This window comes from Rhinoderma darwinii, chromosome 8 (assembly GCF_050947455.1).
Source record: "Rhinoderma darwinii isolate aRhiDar2 chromosome 8, aRhiDar2.hap1, whole genome shotgun sequence".
NCBI classification, from domain to species: domain Eukaryota; kingdom Metazoa; phylum Chordata; class Amphibia; order Anura; family Rhinodermatidae; genus Rhinoderma; species Rhinoderma darwinii.
Window position 1 is genome coordinate 11,020,541 of NC_134694.1, and position 18,891 is coordinate 11,039,431.

Here is an 18,891-nt window from a genome sequence, read left to right on the forward strand (position 1 = left end):
AGAAACCACTAGCCAAGAAAATGAGAAAGTTTCCATAGGAATTAGTCGGTTAAGAACGTGCAAATTTACTTTAACACATATCACAGGGAAGACTTTCTGAGCTTTGTCCAAGAAGTAAACATAAGTATGTACAAAGTAGTAACACAGCTGATGTTATCCGGATACATTTTTTCTCTACGGAGTGGCGGTCCTCCCCATCCGGGGTACGTTCCGTCTTCAGCCTGGCTGTTCCTTCTTCATCCTCCACGTCATCGTGGCCAAACTGCCATGATCTGATAAGAAAACATCTAACAGATTTCTTCACATATGTAATGGGAAAATAATAATCTAATTCTGAAATGCTTTGTTTGTGTTGATCTCGGGGAATTTTCCAATCTAGCATGTCATTTCTTTGCCGGTAACTATGTGCAGATCTTCTGACCTGGTGCTGTTTGGCAATAGACAGGGATAGTGCCAATTTTTTTTTCTATTTTGTGTTGGGGCTCTATTTCAGACTGTATTTTAGCTTTTTGTACTTAAAGTGTAGCTAAATGTTTGACAAACTTCTGACATGTTATAGTGACATGTCAGAAGTTTGGATTGTTGGGGGTCTGAGCACTGAGACCCCCACCAATCGCTAGAACGAAGCAGCTGAAGCCCTCGTGTGAGCGCTCAGCCGCTTTGTGTCTTTTCGGCTCTTTCCGGAAAGCCGATGTATCGGAGTACGGGCTCATAGACTTTCTATTGAGTCCGTACACCGATTTATTTATTTCCGGAAAAAGCCGAACAGACACGCAGCGGCTGAGCGCTCACACGTGCGCTTCAGCTGCTTCGTTCTAGCGATTGGTGGGGGTCTCAGCGCTCGGACCCCCACCAATACAAACTCTTTCAGGATTCGATAAGGTTTTTGACGTGGGTTCCGCTCCGAAATCCTTTTCACATCCGCTAACACTCCACATCAAATGCATGTTAATAGGGGTTTTGTTTCTCCATTCACATTCATCGGAAGAAAAATCAGCACAGATTTTTGCTCTCCATGCGGGAAAGAGAAGATTCACGAGCGTAAGTAGCATGTTTGAATGGGGATTATCCTCTTGGGGATGCGCAGCAGAAATCTGAGAGCGTAAATCTCGGATTTCTGCTGCAGATCCTCTAGTAGATTCGTACTAACACTTGCTGCCAGGGTTCCTATGGATTACAGCTGTTTATCTGTAGTATATAGAATCATAATGGATAGTTTAGCACATATAAACAATGATACAATGGTATTGTCTTTATTGCTGATTTCACTTCTTTAGATTGAGCGGGTTAAAGTACGCTTAAAAAAAAAAAAAGAATATTTTATTGTATGAAAGATTCTTAAAAACTTTTCTTTGAATTGAACATGACGTTCCAGTATGAGTTCAGAGTTCTCCACATATTACACTATGGCGACGTCAGACATATACCGCCGCTGTGTAGACCTGTATTATAATACTAATAATCTTTATTTATATAGCGCCAACATATTACACACTGTAAAGTTTCCAATGTTACAGCTCTGTCCAAATATTTCTAGAAATGGACGCTAATAGCATGCTTGGGGTTAGGGCTAGTTTCCATACATTTCCTCCTGGGTATTTATGCACCACTGCCAGCCTTTTATGTGCGACCATAACTTCTGGATTAATTGTGTGTCTGCAACCTGGTATCACTCCAAATATTGGAGATTAAATCTCAGGAGCAAACATTCTCATTCAGTTTTCAATTATGTTTCTACAAATGGCCTCTGTGGTAAATGTTTTGGTCACTTTACTGACCTGTTTGACCTGTTTAACTTGGCTCCTTTGTACAGATGACAGCAAGTTTGTGCCCTGAATTTATATTAATACCAAAACCCACTACAATAACTGCACCTAGAGATTCTGCATAGATATCTAGATTATTTCTCTTTTTGCAATTTATCTCAATGTATTCTGCCAGGTTTGTTAGCTCAGAATTCCTCGCAACTACCCAAACCCCTTTGTGGCGACAGCCCAATTAAATACCTGTATTTGTGTATTGGCATGGTCACTGTAAACTTCAGACTGCCTCCAAGTACTACACAGATGTTTTTGGTCCCTACAGCTCCAGCAACAGAAAATATGAGAAAACTGCACAAAAAAATTATATAGCTTCAGGATAAAACGTACAGGAACACTGAAGATTTTGAGTCTTTGGCTAGCTCTGTACTGATAGAGACACAATGTATAGCAAACTAAGATTGACTTTAAAGGGGTATTCCCAAATTATGCATTTATGGCATATCACCAGTCGCATCCAGGAAAATGAAATAGGGAGCTGGCCGTGCATGTGTGCGTCTCTCTCCATTCGCTTCTATGGGTATTACGGAAGCAGCCAAGCAAGCGGGACCTCTGTTCTCGACTCCGGTATCGCATTTTAATGGCATATCCTGTGGATATGCAATGAATGCATATAACTATATATTTTAGGTAGTCCACTTAAGTTGCTATTGGGGTTCGCACGCTGTATACTCAAAGATGCTCTCAGTTTAATAGGATTGTTGATGGGAAGATTATTACCAACAACTTCTGCTCTATCTAGGTAGTTATTTGGCAGGGCCTTATCAACAACTGGCACATGACCGCATTGGCCTTGTATACAGCCAGACTGTCTTCAAATACTGACATGGAGCAGAACGGGGAAAAAGATCTGTTATTATATATAAACCTGCACGTAGAAAAATATGGGCTTCAGTCCATACCGACCTGATCCAATAACTCCCTATCCTTCATTTGACCCTACACCAATACTGATCTTTCTGGTAGGTAAGGGTTGTCCAGGATTAGAGAAAAGGGTCTGCCTTTTTTCCAGTTAGGTATGTTCACACAGAGATTTTTGACGCGGAAACAGAGTTGGAAACTGTGCCCAAAAAATTTCCAAAATCGCCTTCCATTGATTTTAATGGGAGGCGGAGACATTTTTTTCCCTCGTGAGCGGAAAAAAACGCTCTCAGGGAAAAAAAGCGACATGCTCTTTGTTCTAGCGTTTCCGCCTCCGACCTTCCATTGACATCAATGGGAGGCAGAGAGAGCAGGTTTACGCCACGTTTTTTTTTACCTGCGGCGCTCAATGGTCGTGGCCGAAAAACGCGGCAAAGAAAGTGCCTGCAAAAAAACTCTGTGTGAACTAGGCCTATTAGTGTCATTTTCTTTCCATGGACTGTCTGGTATTACAGCTAGGCCCCATTCACTTAAATGGTAATGTGCTGTAATACCAGACACGACCAATGGATAAGAGGCGCTATTTCTGGGGGGAAAAAATACCCTTTTTTTTTCTGAGGCCTCGTATGCATATCTTCATATCAAGCCTATAAATGATAGGTCATACGTAAGTGTCGGGCTGATAGAGATAGAGACTCTAACCATTGTATTAGACATGAGATATTTTTGTCCAGTACCAAGTATTCAGTTGTGGAAAAATGGTTTACCCTTAAAGGGTGTCTCCTGAAGTTACAAATCATGAAATACCGGCTTTATTTAGTAAAACATCCCATAACTATGTTACAGTAATTATTGCGTCCATATATTCAATTAAAATGTGAAACTCTCCACAAATTTCAAAACCATTTTATAATGAAATGTTTTATTAATTACATACTAACCGATAAATATATTCAGTTATGTGGTATATAAAAAAAAATTCAGATGATTTTTTTTCTTGAACGTTAAGAATAAATATGATATTGTCGAATTTAAACAAATTTATTTGCAAATACTTTTTATTTGAAAAAAAAAAGTTTATTCATCTATAGTTCTTCAAATACTATAAATCATGTAGATGGCACCCGTCGTTTGCCTGCAAAGTTGGTTACCACAATTTAAGGGGGTGTAGGTTGAAACTCATTTCGCAACGGTAGCTGGGCAGGTTTCGATGAGGAACGTGGTTTGGGTGTAATGTATGTTTAATTTTTTTTTGTTACTGCAAAAATATATATTTACATAGTTCTCTAAATACTGTACAGGTAGTTTTGTTTGGTTATAGCAAAACATGTAGTTCCCTGATGAAGAATAGATGTTGTAGAGGTCACAAAAGAGAGAAGATACAGTACATTGTGAGTCCGTGAGCGGACTAAAATCATTGTGTATGCTAAAAGCACTAGGAGTATGAGGGTAGCCTCCAATGTAAGGATAGAGACCCCATTAGTGTAGCCCCTTACATATGGTTTATTACAGTATATCCTCTTCGCTATAGTTGGTAAGTTAAAATAATTAAGCAACATATACTGAGAACAAAATTAGCTTAGCATTTTACATTCACCGCTACATAAATTTCATTGGAGGCTTATTCCTGTGTCAAAATAATCCAAAAGATATAATACAAAGATGTATCTCAGTACATAGTACTTCAAAATATCCTAAGCTATGGTCTACACATGTGACATATATAGCTGTACTAGGACTGGTTTTGGTTTAGAAAAAGGTAAAAAGAAGAAGTCTATGGAATCCAGGGCAACAAAGATTGGTTTTGGTAAAACTTATGAATTCACCTATTGCTGTAATCGTTTGTGTATAAGAAGAGGTCATAGAATTGAATAGATAGTCAGTCGTACATCATCTTACAGTACTGGTGGACATTTCAGTTTACGTATCGATCATTGAGATCTCCGATACTTTCTGCAAGGGAAATGGCTACAGTACAGAGTATAGTGGAACGAGTCTTTGTTTTTGGCTTTATACAGGTTCTGTTTTCAATGGAAAGTGTTGGGGTTGGGCCTGATCATCATAACAACCTTCTTTAATGAGTATGAACCACCTCGAAACTCGGCCCAGTAAACTCCATCTTGATAGCGGCTACGGTAATGTCCTCCCCGATACCAGACTCCATTAAGGTTGGAGTGAGCACAGGCATTATACCACCATCCACCTTTCTGGTAGTGGGCACAGTTACCTAGAAGAGAACAAAAGTAATTCATAAGGGGCCAAAATTGTCAACTATTACACTTTTGACCTTCTAAAGATAAAATAATGTTGCCCAAACTTTGCTTTTGACCCCATTAAACTATTTTGCAGACATTTTGGCATTGTGAGGAGGGTAGACCTAAAAAAACAACAAACCTGGTTATTTCCAGCAACTTTTGTGACCTGGTTTACTGCTTAGTGACTCATAGATTATTAAAGTTACAATTGACTGCAACTTTATATATGTTTTTACAAATTTTTTGAGATACCGCGCAAACGGGACACTTAGGACTCATTCAGACGAGCGTAATAATCGTCCATGTGCTGTGCTTTGAAATAACTCCGCACACGGACCCATTTATTTCAATGGGGCTATTCAGACATGCGCGAGCTTTCACGCAGCGAGTGTCTTTTGCATTAAACTCACTGCATGTTCTATATTGGTGCATTTTTGTGCCCTTAGTCGCCCATTGAAGTCAATGGGTGCGCGAAAACCATGGACGGCACACGGACGACATCCTTGTTCTGTCCTTGTATCACACATTAGTTAGGGCCTGTTCACATCACCGTTCCCTTTCCGTTCCGGGGTTCTTTCGGAGGTATTCGTCGCGGTGAACGCCGCAACGGAAAGTGAAACTGAAACCACAGCTTCCGTTTCAGTCACCATTGATATCAATGTGGACGGAAACATCGCTAATGGTTTCCATTCGTCACCATTCCAGCAGGTTTCCGTTTTTCCTGACGGAATCAATAGCGAAGTTGACTCCGCTATTGATTCCGTCGTTAAAACGGAAACCTCCGACAGAACCCCGGAACGGAAAGTGAACGGTGATGTGAACAGGCCCTAACATAGAAAAGCAGAGCAATACATTTATTTATATTTTTTAAAAAGTGCTCGCACTGGCGTGAAATAGAAATGCCACACGCAAAGCACACTGATGCCAACGCACATGGACATGAAATGTAGGAAAAACGCAGCGTATTTTACGTGCGCAAATTGAACAATCTCATCTGAATGTAGCCTTTGTAGTATATAATATTTAAGTTTTATATTTATGGTGATGGATAGATAAGGTGTAATCCATTGAACACATTTTCTTAAACAATTGTTTTAAGATTAGTTTTAACATTTATCACCTATCTAGATCTAGAAATGGAAATTCAGTAGGAATTGTCTAAAAATAGTGGATATTATGTGGTAAATTGTGTAGAAAACCATAAAATACTATAGTGTATATACCTGTATATACATCATGGTCTCTATCCAAAGTAGTGAACTGCTTGCCATTGTGCCAGGTGAAAGAGTCTCCAGCATTGCCGTTATACCGTCCCAATCTAAGCTTGTAAAATTCACTTTCTGGTTCCAGTCGGAAGCTGGCATACTCTGCAAAAACCTTGCGTCCATGCCAATCTTCCATGGTGACTAGTAGCTTGTAGTTGGCTTGATTTGTTAGCCAGTAGATATTTTCAAGTCCCAGCCAGTATTCTCCATCAATGTTACCAAATCCTTGCTGTGAAGTGGAAATAGGGAAATAGAGAGTCAGGATCTTCAGACATAACGAGGAGCTTCAGAGAAAAATGTAAAAGCTTGGAAAATCCAAAGCCTTGATTCTAACCAAGACTGACTTAACAAAGCTACACTCAGATCCAAGCTAGTACATTATCACTATTTCAGATATTTATATGATTATTTTTTATTATGTTTAGTAGGTAACCCCTTAATACAGAAGGTATTTTAAACCTTAATGACCAAGCAATTTTTTAAGGTTCTCCATCATCGCATTCAAAGAGCTATAACTTTTTTCGTTTTCCGTCGACATAGCTGTATAAGGTCTTGTTTTTTGTATTTGTTATTAGCACATTTCGGGGTACTTTAAATGTATTGATTAACTTTTATTAAAGGGGTTTTCCTATGAAGGACATTTATGACATATCCACAGGATATGTCATAAATGTCAGATAGGTGCAGGTCCCACCTCTGGGACCTGCACGTATCTCTAAAACAGGGCCCTCTAATCCTTGTACTAGCTTTTTCTGCTCACGCTGACTCCCAGCCACTTCCTGATTACATGGTTGGGAGATATGGAAACAGCCTAACTTACTGAGCTACGCTATTTCCGTAACTCCCATAGTAGTGAATGGCAGTTACGGAAGCAGCATAGCATGCGAGCTACGCGGTTTCCATAACTACTATTCAGTTCTATGGGAGTTACGGAAACAGCGTAGCTCAGTGAGTTACCATCCGCACCACGGGATTGCATCGCGGGATGCCGGTGGGGTGAGAGAGGGAGCCCCCTCCCTCTAAAACCACTCAAGCGACCGCCGCATCTAAGGAGTTAAACATATGTCCCGCATCTAAACGGGACATTTTCTGTCATCAGACAACCCCTTTAATTTTAGCGTTGGGTTTCATTGACCTATTTTCCTTTTGCCGGATGATTTAGTTTGTTACTAGACGACTAACGTACTACTGATATAGAATACCATACAGAGACCGTAAAAAGGAAAAAGTCTGCACCATCAAAGCCCTTGAACTGGAAAACGAAGTACAATACTCTCTTTTTTTTTTTACTCACTTTGTATGTCTCCCAGTTTCTGAAGAAGTTGACTGAACCATCCACCCTTTTCTGGATGACAGTCCAGCCACCAGGGTCATGTCTTTGATCACACCATACTTGCATCAATCTGTTGGTGTTTTCTGGCTTTACCAAATATATGCCACTTGTGTCATGCCCGTCTTCCAGCGCTTGTAGACAGTCTATCCATGGACCTAGAGGAAGCAGAGAAAAATCTTCATTTCAAATCCAGAAAAAATAAATTCCAATGTTATGTGTTAGATGAAATAACCAAAGACTTGTGTATTCATTCAATTGCCAAAAAACAAAGATAACTAGTTGTGTTGGCTTTTGAGTGTATTGGGATGACCTTGTATGTCATGTATTCGCAAAGGGTTGGGTGTTTTGCAGGCTCCGTTCTACAAACACCCAACCCTTTGCAAATACATGACATACAAGGTTATCCCAATACAATTAGACTACTAATACAGGGTAAAAATTGTTATGTTCTCCTGTGTCATGCCTCGCCCTCTCAGGCCCTGCACTCGTTATAACCCAGTGTATACATTTTACTCAGAGTGTTCCTTTAATTGATATAATGTGTAATGACAGGTTTCTTTTTTTCATTTCCCACCTGGCAAAGGAATCCGGTGGAAATGGAGATTGAGTGCCAGGGCAAACAAGACAAAATGAACCAAGGTGCAGATATGGGACATAGCGCTGAGAACACGTCAGACCACAGTTAATGTACTTTCCACAGACCAGACTTCCTGGTTAAATTTATGTGTTCAAGACAGAATTCATGTCGATCCAGACCCTCCAGGATGATGGAAAGTCAGATACGCAGCAGATAATAAGCAAAAAGTCATTTCACAGTGTTTCTATCCTTAAACTGCTTACACTGGGAATCCCTCATCGGTATTGGGTTTTATCCAGTAGGTCTGTCTAAAACCTGTTTGGAAAGAGGCAAATGTTTGTCTTGTTTAACTATCTGTATAGCAGCAGCTATGGCGTGATTGGTACATGCCTGTGGCTTGCTGTCTCCTGGGTCACAGATAATATAACAAAAAACTATTCTTTGGAAGATATTTATTATTGTTGTTAGAATTACCGCAGCGATGCCAAAACATGGCATGACTTCAAAGCTTATGTTATATATTAAAATCGTTTTTGTCTAGACTTAAAAAACACCCGCATTTGTTTTTCCCAACAAAGGTCGCCTTTCTCCTTGGTTTCTTCATAGATAAAGGGGCAAACAAATGATTTACATCAATTATATTTTTAGAATACATGACAGATTTGTTGATATTTAAAGACTATGTACACCTTTTGGGATAGTTAAAAAAAAAAAAAAAGTGTATCAGTGTGTTTTGTGAAACTTTCTAAGGCTGTGTTCACACAGAGTTTTTTGCAGGAGGAAAATTCCTCCTGCAAAAACTGCTCCAGTAGGTTTTTGCACAGTGGTTTGACAAAAACTCGTCAAAACACTCGTCGAGGGTTTTTTTTCCTCTTTCTGACTCATTGAAATGGGGTTTTGGAGGAGGAAACCGCCTCAAGATGGGTCATGTTGCTTCTTTTTACCACGACGAGTTTTTTTTACTCGTGGAAAAAAAACTCGTCTGCCTCCCATTGAAATCAATGGGAGGCATTTTCAGGCGGTTTTTGAGGAGTTTTTTGGTGTGGTTTCTGCCCCAAAAAACTCGTCAAAAAACTCCGTGTGAACAGGGCCTAAGTACTTTTTATTAAAAATGATTTTTACTTTTTGAGATACAGCTGCTTTGTATACTGTATACAGAGCAGCTGTATCCAGCGCTGAAACCTTTTTCTGCCAGGTCAGCGGGACTGACTGGCTCAGTGTCAGTGGGTCCTGCGTGTCTCTGACATTCAGGATCGAGCTCTTCATAACTTAGATGTGATCGATAACAGGTGGATCCTGCGTGTCAGAGACACGCAGGACCCGCTGGCACTGAACCCGGCCATCAGTGCCGCTGACATGACGGATTCAGGTCTCCGCGCAGGACACAGCTGCTCTGTATACAGTATACAAAGCAGCTGTATCTCAAAAAGTAAAAATCATTTTTAATGAGCATTTAGAAAGTTGCACAAAACACACTGATACGCATTTTTATTTAAAAAAAAAAACAAACAAAACGATTTCAAAGGTGTACATAGCCTTCAAAGAAAAATTCTTATTCCATAGGAGCACATCTTCTGGGCTGATTAAATGTTTATATGCTAAACTCCATTACTAGGCTGTACAGAATAGATGCTTGAAATTGATAATTATATCTTTTTCCAGCGAAATCCTTGCACTTCAGGAAACATCCAAATTCAATTAGAAACCACAATCCACTATAACATTCCTAAGATCAGGATGGGTGATCCAAAAATTCTCAGATCTCAGAATTTTTCACTGATTAATTGTCCCCTCTGACGCAGAACATGTTTGCAGATTAATTGGTATTGGAGCTTTCATTCCGGAGCTATGTGCAAATAATACCACATTTTTCATACAAGAACTTTACTGTATACTCTGAAAATCTTACAAATACAGCCCCAGTGCTCAGGCACATGGCAGAGTCGAGTGGATGAAGCCTGTATGACCGAGTGAAGTCCCTATGGCTCTATACCACGGACCTGTAGGTGCTTCATGTGCCATGTGGTGCCTCCATGCAGCACCATGTTACTGAGCATTGCCTCTAGTAGAGAAGATTTCTGTTCTACAGCATTTTGATGAAATCCTCCACATTTCTTTTTTTTTTTTTCTTTTACTATCAGAGTCCATATTTATCCAAGAGGAAAAATAACCTCTGTACGGAGATACAGCAGCCTTCCATGGATTTCCATGGGTGCTGTATAAGAGAACCACACTTCCGAGGGCTATAGTCCCTGTGTATTGACAACCCTTTAGGCCTCATGCACACATCCTTGGCCTTTTATACGGCTGCAAAAAATGGACCGCACGCAATTTTTTTTAAAGGAACTATTGAATAGAATTGGCAAGACCGATCCGCAAAAACTGACAGGAATAGGACCTGCTCTGAGTTTTGCGGATCGGGCACACGGATCCGCAAAAAAACCAAAAACGGATGTGTACCTGGCCCCATAGAAATGAATGGGTCGGTGTGCTATCCATTAAAAAAAAATGGATTGCACACTCAAGAAATTAACGGATGTTTGCATGAACCCTTAAGCACGTAGGTAAATGTAACATGTCTATAGTTGGAATTGTTTGGGCTTTTGCTAAGGCGCTGCGTAATATGTTGGCGCTATAAAAGTAACTGAAATAAGGTTTTGTTCCATTCTCCTTTTTGGATTCTTTACAAGGGTGAGAGTGTCCAAAAGTGGCCAAACTCTTTACTACAGAAAGTCAAGAAGACTAAATAGACAATTGTTTTACTCCACTTTTTATACATTCTGCTGTTACTGATCCGTCTGGTCTGTACGTATGATATATGAGGCTACTAACAAGCACCATGGCTTGACATTCCTGTGAGCTCCTTCTGACAAGGTCAAGACCACTTGGGAATTCTCACATCCTGTTTAGACTGGATAATAAGAGATTCAGGAAAAAATAGAATGTGATAGAAATAATGCAACATCTAAAGACTGTAACTAGTTTACAAACCTATTTTGTTGTTGTATAAATGAAATCACTTTCTTCTCAATTAGAATTTGTGACGTTATTCTTGTTAATAGCTCAGCCGGACAAATGCACAAATCCCTCAAACAAACAGTCTGTGTGCTGTGGATGTGAGGTCATTTTTTGGTGGCAGATGCAATGAATGTAAACTCTTGGCAAGTTTCTTTGTCCTGAAGATAGTTTACTTAATGTCCGACAGTGGGTTCTGACGTGTGAGCAGATTATTTTATGTAGAAAGTGAAAGCACATAGTTCTATATTTTGCGGCAGGATTCTTTAGGTTAGAGAATTCCAGCTATGTGGATCCATCGTATTTGTTTTTTTTACGTTTATCCTCATATTTTCTTTTAAAGAAAAAGCCTAGTCTCTGCTTTAACAAGTTATTGGTGAGGTTCTATTCATGTTGTGATCTCCACGGCTCTCATAGGTGTCCTATGTCTCAGAATAAAATCAGCTTGTCAACAGAGAGTATCATGTGGGAGACATGTTCACATTGCTGCGGCTATTGTGACATTGTTAACGTACTACTAAGTATCGAGTGTCCACATAACACTAGAGACCTGCCAAGTTTAAGTAATATTGGATGCCGGATCTTAAGGCAAGTTCATTTTTGAATGATTGAAGTAATTGTGATGGTATTGATCTTGAGATATTTGTTATTTCTGATGTCCCTGGGAGATCTTGCAGTCTTATATTGGCATATATATATATATATATATATATATCGTTACACCGCATGTACAGTCAAGGGTGTAACATGTCTCCATGGGACTCCATAGCAAAACCTGAAATGGGGTGCCTTTTCTCAATGACCACCTTTCGGAAGAAAGTGTGTTAAGGTCATGAGAAACTTATGATACTTTTGGTCGCTACTATTTTAAATCTTCCTATCCTCGATTTCCGAGGGACCGCCCCGGGGTAAATTGGCTTAGTGGGTACCACTGCAACTGTGCAGCACTGATGCCATGGGTTCATATCTGACCTTAGACATGTTTGTCCATCCTTTGTTCAGGAGGGTTTCATCTCATGGTCTACAAAACCTACTAATAAAAAAAGTCTACATGTCTGTTGTAGGGAATTAGTTTGTGAAGCCATAGGAAATGGGACATCATTTGATTTAATACAGTTGCATGTGTTGCTGTTATGTACATAAAACTTTTGCATATCCCCGTCTATTGTTCTTGATTGCTTTCTTGATTCTCATGGAGGATATTTTTCCTCCTTAAATCTTAGCCTGTTTAGATATATTCCACTATTAAGTAATAAATGTATCCATAGATTAAAAAACCTAAAGTAGTATTTATTTAACTACCACTTAAAAATGTTATCATTCTTTATCCAGCATAATAGCCGTATGTAGTGCTCATAAACTGGAAGGCCACGTTAGTGTTGGCATGTTTCCAGTGAGTCTACAGTAGATAATGAAGGTTATAGGTCATCTGCCAAAAAAAATAAAAAATATATATATATATTTTGTTTCCCGTGTCTGAAGAGGTTTATTGTAGACAATGCATCTATTCACTCATTCTTAAAAGTTTACATTTTTAGAAGGAATAATATATTCAAGCTGTCCAAGACCCTATCAGTCTTTTATGGCTTGAGTCCTTTAAATCCAGGCCGACTGCCATATGCAGCTAGCAGTTATTTTTTTATGTCCTTCCTTATAAATTACTATTATTGCCCTTTTTTCCTTCCTATATCGCCCCATATTTCATTGTCAGGATTCTAAGGCCTGTACTAAAATTTGCAGTAAAAATCCCTCATCTCAGTTTGATGCAACCCGAACGCCGGTCTCTTTCCAGCGCTTGTAGGTTTTATACGGCAATGTAGTTTGTCTAAGTGTTTAACAGAACTTTGGCTCTTTCATCTTGTCCTTACCGGACGCCCCATCTGTTCACTAATATATGCAGGAAATTCATAGCACAATTCTGGCTCCAGTCCCCAGAGCTGCCGCTTGGCAGATTGAGTTATATAATCTGTCCTTCCTTGCTCACTCTGTCCATGGGTGATGTCCCGAAACAGAGCTCAATAGAACAGCATGGAGCTTGTGTCTGAAATAATTTTCCAGTGGCTGCATTCTGAGAGTGAAACAGAACTAATGTATTCTGCTTGCTTTTGCTTTTTCCATTGTCAGAACACATCATCCGGTGCAAAGTTGACTAATCTCTCGGCACAATATAGTTATAGATAATAATACAGGGTTGCAATCAGTGCCCTGTGTAAATCCAGAGACGCTGCGCCAGCAAAACACCTGTCTAGGAGACGTCTTCTGTCTTGTATTGTGGATAGAGAAGTGACAACTCCTTTGGGCATCACTGTAATAGTTTATTGTGTAGATCATGCCATAGGAAAAAATAATGAAATACACCATATTCTGACATGTCAAAGTAACATATGATTTGGTATTGGAGCAGGTCAGCTCCATCTAGGAGAAGATATAGACTGCATAGGGCCTCTGTGCAAGAAAAGTATGTTGGCCCGTGGTTGGGTAACAGCTAGTTTGTCCATAGGGAATTGTTTATTATAGAGATCCTTTCTAGCAAGTTTTTAAATAATAAGACAAGTTCTATCTATGGTGGAATGTAACCCACCAATAATTATGAGCCACGGTACTCATTAACCGTCCTTAGTTACTTTTTATTTTATGGTGGACCCCTTTGCCTACAGGGCCCTTGTGCAGCTGCACATATGGTATGGCCGCCCCTGAGTCCATCAGTTCAGATCCCCACCAGTTCTTAAACTGTCCTGTGTGGAACCTGAAACCCTACTGAGCTCAACCAAGACTTCCTTCGGTAGAAATATCCAACATAGTTCTTATATTCTGATGTTGCCATGTTAAAGTATGAACCAGTATGAGTTTATGGGTTTATAGACCCCTGCAAGTATGACTAAAGCTGGTCTTGCACACATAACACATTAGTTGAGTCGACCGCTATCCTCTCCGACCTACCCATAGACATCCACACTCAGCTACATAAACATTTAGTCCTCCTTTTATAATACGTGGTGATAGACCATTGCCTTTGTCTTCATTGCTGCAATTGGAGCTTGGTATTAAAGTTTTTCTTTCATGTTTCAGCCACATGTTTACAATACTCCCACTTGGCCACATTTATGGCTACTTCATTTTTATGTGTTTTGGCTACGTATTTTTGATCTAATAACACGTCTGTGTGTGGTCTCCAGCAGTAGGTCATTGTTTTGGGTGCAAAGTCAAATAGTTTGGCGTTTCTATAGACATAGCACAACAAATAAATGCCGCCGCCGACACATGGAAAGTGAATGTAACTTGTACAGAGATTTGTACAGCCAGGTTACATTAATATTGCTGGAATTCAGCGTTAACAAGACCAAAATTTTTTTTCGCTCTTTTTTTATTGGTTTAAAAAATGACCATTCCTAGTATTTTACACACGCTCAATTTTTATCGTATGTTGGTGCCATGTGCTGGTATGTAATCTATTTCATTAATGATTTTTTTATCTGACCGCCTGATGCCACTAGTGAGTAGTCTATGACGACAAGACAAGGTTCATGTACTGGTATTTTGTGTTACATCTAGTCTTAGTTAACTGCAAGCGTAATCTCTTTTGAAATGACAGGTTACATCGTAATCTCGCGAGATTACGCTTGCCTTGCTGGAATCTCACAGAAAAGATTCAGAAGTGTCAGGATTCTGAATAAACATCACGTCTAGGCTGGAGGTCATGTATATTCATTATTAGGACACTGCAGTAATGTTAGTGTTTGTGTAAGTGACTGCACTAGCGATATAACTATATCGCTAGTGCAGTGTAAATGAATGGAGAGAAGTGCATGACGCTGATTGGTCACTGATTGATCAGCGTCATACACTCCTCTGTACAACGCCCACTTGGTCTAAAGTAAAACACTCCCACTTGGGCATTAAGTGAGATATGCTGCCAACAACGATAATCTTTATTGCAGAAACTAGCAGTTCAGCCGATGAACAAGCGATTGCCGATCATTGGTTCGTGTAAAAGGGCCTTTACTCAGGGTTAAAGAACTCCAATGTAATGGGTTGTTTCTGGTATTATCGCATTCATCTGAATAGATCTGAGCTGCAATACCAAACATAGACCTCGAACAAGTATGGCGCTATTTCTGGAAGAAAGTAGCCATGTTTTTTTTAATCCCGTACAACGCCAACAAGTGAAGCCCCACCCCACGTAAAGCGTTACCAACAGGAACAAAATTGGTCCGTGGCTGATTGCTCTCCTCCTTGAATATGGGCAACTGTTTTGAGATTTCCTGCTATTGCAAAGGAGGATCATTCTGTGAGCGCTTTCCTCCTCGTGCATGGACCTCTTAAACTTTTCTATGTTTCTAGTTTGCAATTTTTAGCAGTGACGGGGCTGCACTGGAGCTCTCTGATAGAGCTCCAGACAACCATTTTCCCCTAGTAATTATGTTGTAAAAAAAAAAAACTCCCAGGAGCTAGCAATCATTTGTGCCTGAAATCTTCTAGTCCTTATTATTTACTATAATCCTCGATTATTCCCTAAAAGTAAGATTTGGTTATGAAGCATGTTGTTAAAGCAAGCAGCATCACATGAAGCAGAACTTGTTGGAAAGGAACAATTTACCTCTATTTTTTGCTAGGGTTATTTATAAGATGGGAATACCCCTTTGAAGTTGTATTTGCAATATGTTGAGTGACAGCCCGGCCTGGGGTGACTTTTATCTACAAACTGCAGGAAATTTTAACATGGGCCCTGGTGACAAACACTGTGCCCCCCATGGTAGGTCAAAGCATTCAAACCTCTGAAGCCTGGTGGGTCAATTTTCCCTTCCTGCCAAACTCTCTTTCCCCAGGGGTTCTTTGCAGCCCACAGTAATTATGATAACTTCTTACCCTGTGGATTAAGAAAACAAAGAATTGTAACCGGAAGTCCAGAAACTTGGCTGTTTCAAGAGAGAGACTAGATGTTTCTGGTAATCTTCTTAGGCCCCATGCACACGACCGTAAAAAATCTCCGTAATTGCGGACCCTAATTGGGTCCACAATTACGGACCCGCCCAGTTCTGTTGGCCGCAGACACCTTTTCGTATCGCTACGGATAGGTGTCCGTGCCGTAGAACCATGCCGGGAATTATGGAGCATGTCCTACTTTTCGTTTTGTACGGGCTGTGCTTCCATACTTTGTATGGGAGCACGGCCCGAAAATGCGGCCATCGGCCGCCGGCCGTGCCCGCAATAGCGGGCCGTGATTACGGGCACGGCCGTGTGCATGAGGCCTTAGTCTCTGGAGTTTAGGAGATGCCCTACAGCTAAGGACAGCCCACATGGACTAACTGATATTTTCACACCCCAGCCATTCACACCTTTCTCCACTTAATAAATATCTATAATTGGAATGTATAAGCTACAAACTTGAAAGTGCTGGAAACTCTACATTTGTAGAAAAGAACACAAATCTCTGCAATTTTTCCAAGGTCTATTGATGGTATCTGCATATACCTCAGCTGCATTAAGATCCTTCAGGGGATATCTTCTGGATGAGGAAAGGATTAGTCTGCTGTGGAAAATATGTCCTCATTGTCTGACTTCATTTGGCACTTTATTCCTTTGGGGGGTAGTTTGATGCCTCTATAAAACTGCATCCAGACTTTGAGTAGCAAACCAGAAAGGTTGATTCTTGAACTCTGCTGTCTGTTTATGTTGCGTTATAAGTGAATTTGCAATATGTGACACCATGTACCCTAGTTTTTCACCGACCTAAAGAGTCTCCTAACCTTGCGGGGTTGTAGCATCTTTGAGGGGAAAAGGTTTGGATTCAATGGTGTTCTTCTGTAGTCTAGTTCTCTCCACCTGTACCTGCCAAGCGTGTTACCATCCTAGAACCGAGACTGAGGTCCCCCATGCAGCACCCTCATCTATTAGCCAGGGCATAGAGGTCCGATGGAGGACCCAAAATTAGACCCTACTAGCTGGTGGACATAAATATATTTATTATTCACAACCGGCTGCTAGATGGCAAATAATGCCCAATTTCCACACTACCCAACTACATAATGATACTATAATAAAACATAACCTTTATTGAAATGGACAAAATTATTGTTTCAAAATCTGATGGGGGTCCTATAGCTGATATAGAAATTTAGAGTAGATAGAAAGTAGGACAGCAGTAAATCAGTTTGATGCAATAGCTTGTGCAAATTTATTGTAGCTCCAATGATATCTACTAAGGAAGGCAACCTTATCCTGTCCTATTATCAAGCTAAGTAGGTGATGCAGCGGGACATCAAGTCGCCAGTGGAGCTGGCTATGAATGATAGTCAGTGACAAGTCAGTGACAATACCACAATATAAATCTGCAATCAGCTGTAATATGGATGGTATAAAACTTGGTGGGATATTATAACAGAACGGCTGCAATCTGCTATAGTAATAGATCAGTGCTGCTTAATAGCTCATCACATTAAAGGGGTTTTCCAGATTCTGACAACTAATGATCTATCCACCGGATAGGTCATCAATACATGATCTGTGGGGGTCCGACACCCAGGCCCCGTACAGATTAGCTGGTCCAGTGCCTCCGTGCACCGGACATACAAGCCGGAAGCAGTTAGCTCCGGCCATGGAATAGCGGCCGAGCTGCAGTTCTGCAGCACAGTCACTATGCTATGTACGGAGCCAACTGCTTCCGGGCTCCGTACATAGCATTATGTGCCACAACATCCAGTGCCCGCAGGCCAACGGAGCGGCTTATTGCTTCGGGGTCCGGGCGTTGGACCCGCACCAATGACATACTGATGACCTATCCGGCGGATAGGTCATCAGTTGTCAGAAGGTAGACAACCCCTTTAACATTTAAAGTGAAAATTCACAGCATTCCTTTCCCCACCCGACATGTTTCGCCACTACATGAAGTCCTCCAGGATAACCGGCTAATAGTAGGGGGAAAACAAAAACCAGCCTATTTAGAACATCTGTATGATGTCACAGAGGTTTCCCTATGTATCGGACCAATTAAAAAGCAGTAGAGGGTACACATTCAGCGATACGCTTAACCTTTGGTGGACCCACCACATCTATGTATTACAGAGACAGCCCATAGCGTTCAATAGGAAGCATGTACTACCTAATTTATCCTGTGGTGGTGCCGCAGGGGAATTGAACATTTGTTGACGAGTTCCACCGCAGTTTATAGCTGAACGCTGAAGGTCCTAGCGGCAGGACAACCTGTGATCTGCTTAAAGTTTGGGGACCTTTCTAACAAAAATGGATTATCCAAAGCGGACAACAGCCCATATAGTCTCAGATATTATAATTGATGACAAAGTGAAGATGCGTTTTATTTTTTTATGAAGCTGGCAGTCCAACACTACTGACTTTTTATATGGAAAGTTGTACATAGGTCCCTGACTAAAATTAATAGCAGATGCATGGAATTTCTTTCCTCAGTGCTGATAAGAAACTTGTTTCTTTAAGCGCACTATAGGATTTGTGAGCGCTTGTGTATTTGGCATACATTGTATGTCATTGTTCCCCACATACAAAGTCTGCAATATTCCATATTAAAACTTGCTCTTCGTTAAATCCTTTTTCCAAACGCCAATATTTTTGCCAGTCTGCTTGGACATACCGTAGTTCAGAGGTTGGCAACTTTCTGAGACTTTAATTATGTGTCCTAATTAATTTCGATTTCCAGCGAGCTCGTAGTAAGCAATGTCTGTCTTCTCAATAAGCTCAGACAGATGCTTTCCTAAACGTTTCCTTTTAATCATAATGGAAAATTATACACACA

General features: G+C 40.4%; 2 protein-coding genes across 8 annotated transcripts in view; one reads left to right on the forward strand and one right to left on the reverse strand.

The window, feature by feature from the left end:
- Positions 1–18,891, forward strand: part of RALGPS1 (Ral GEF with PH domain and SH3 binding motif 1) — a 350,348-nt gene that overhangs the window by 142,664 nt on the left and 188,793 nt on the right. The gene's annotated exons all lie outside the window — the stretch shown is intronic.
- The window catches only part of ANGPTL2 (angiopoietin like 2), a 30,207-nt gene continuing 14,899 nt past the window's right edge, over positions 3,584–18,891 (reverse strand). Inside the window, exons 3-5 of the mRNA XM_075835067.1 lie at positions 7,496–7,689; positions 6,160–6,430; positions 3,584–4,908 (exon numbers count right to left, since the gene is read on the reverse strand). Coding sequence (XP_075691182.1) covers positions 4,709–4,908; positions 6,160–6,430; positions 7,496–7,689 — 665 coding nt within the window. The 3' untranslated portion in view covers positions 3,584–4,708. The remainder of the gene's footprint in view (positions 4,909–6,159; positions 6,431–7,495; positions 7,690–18,891) is intronic.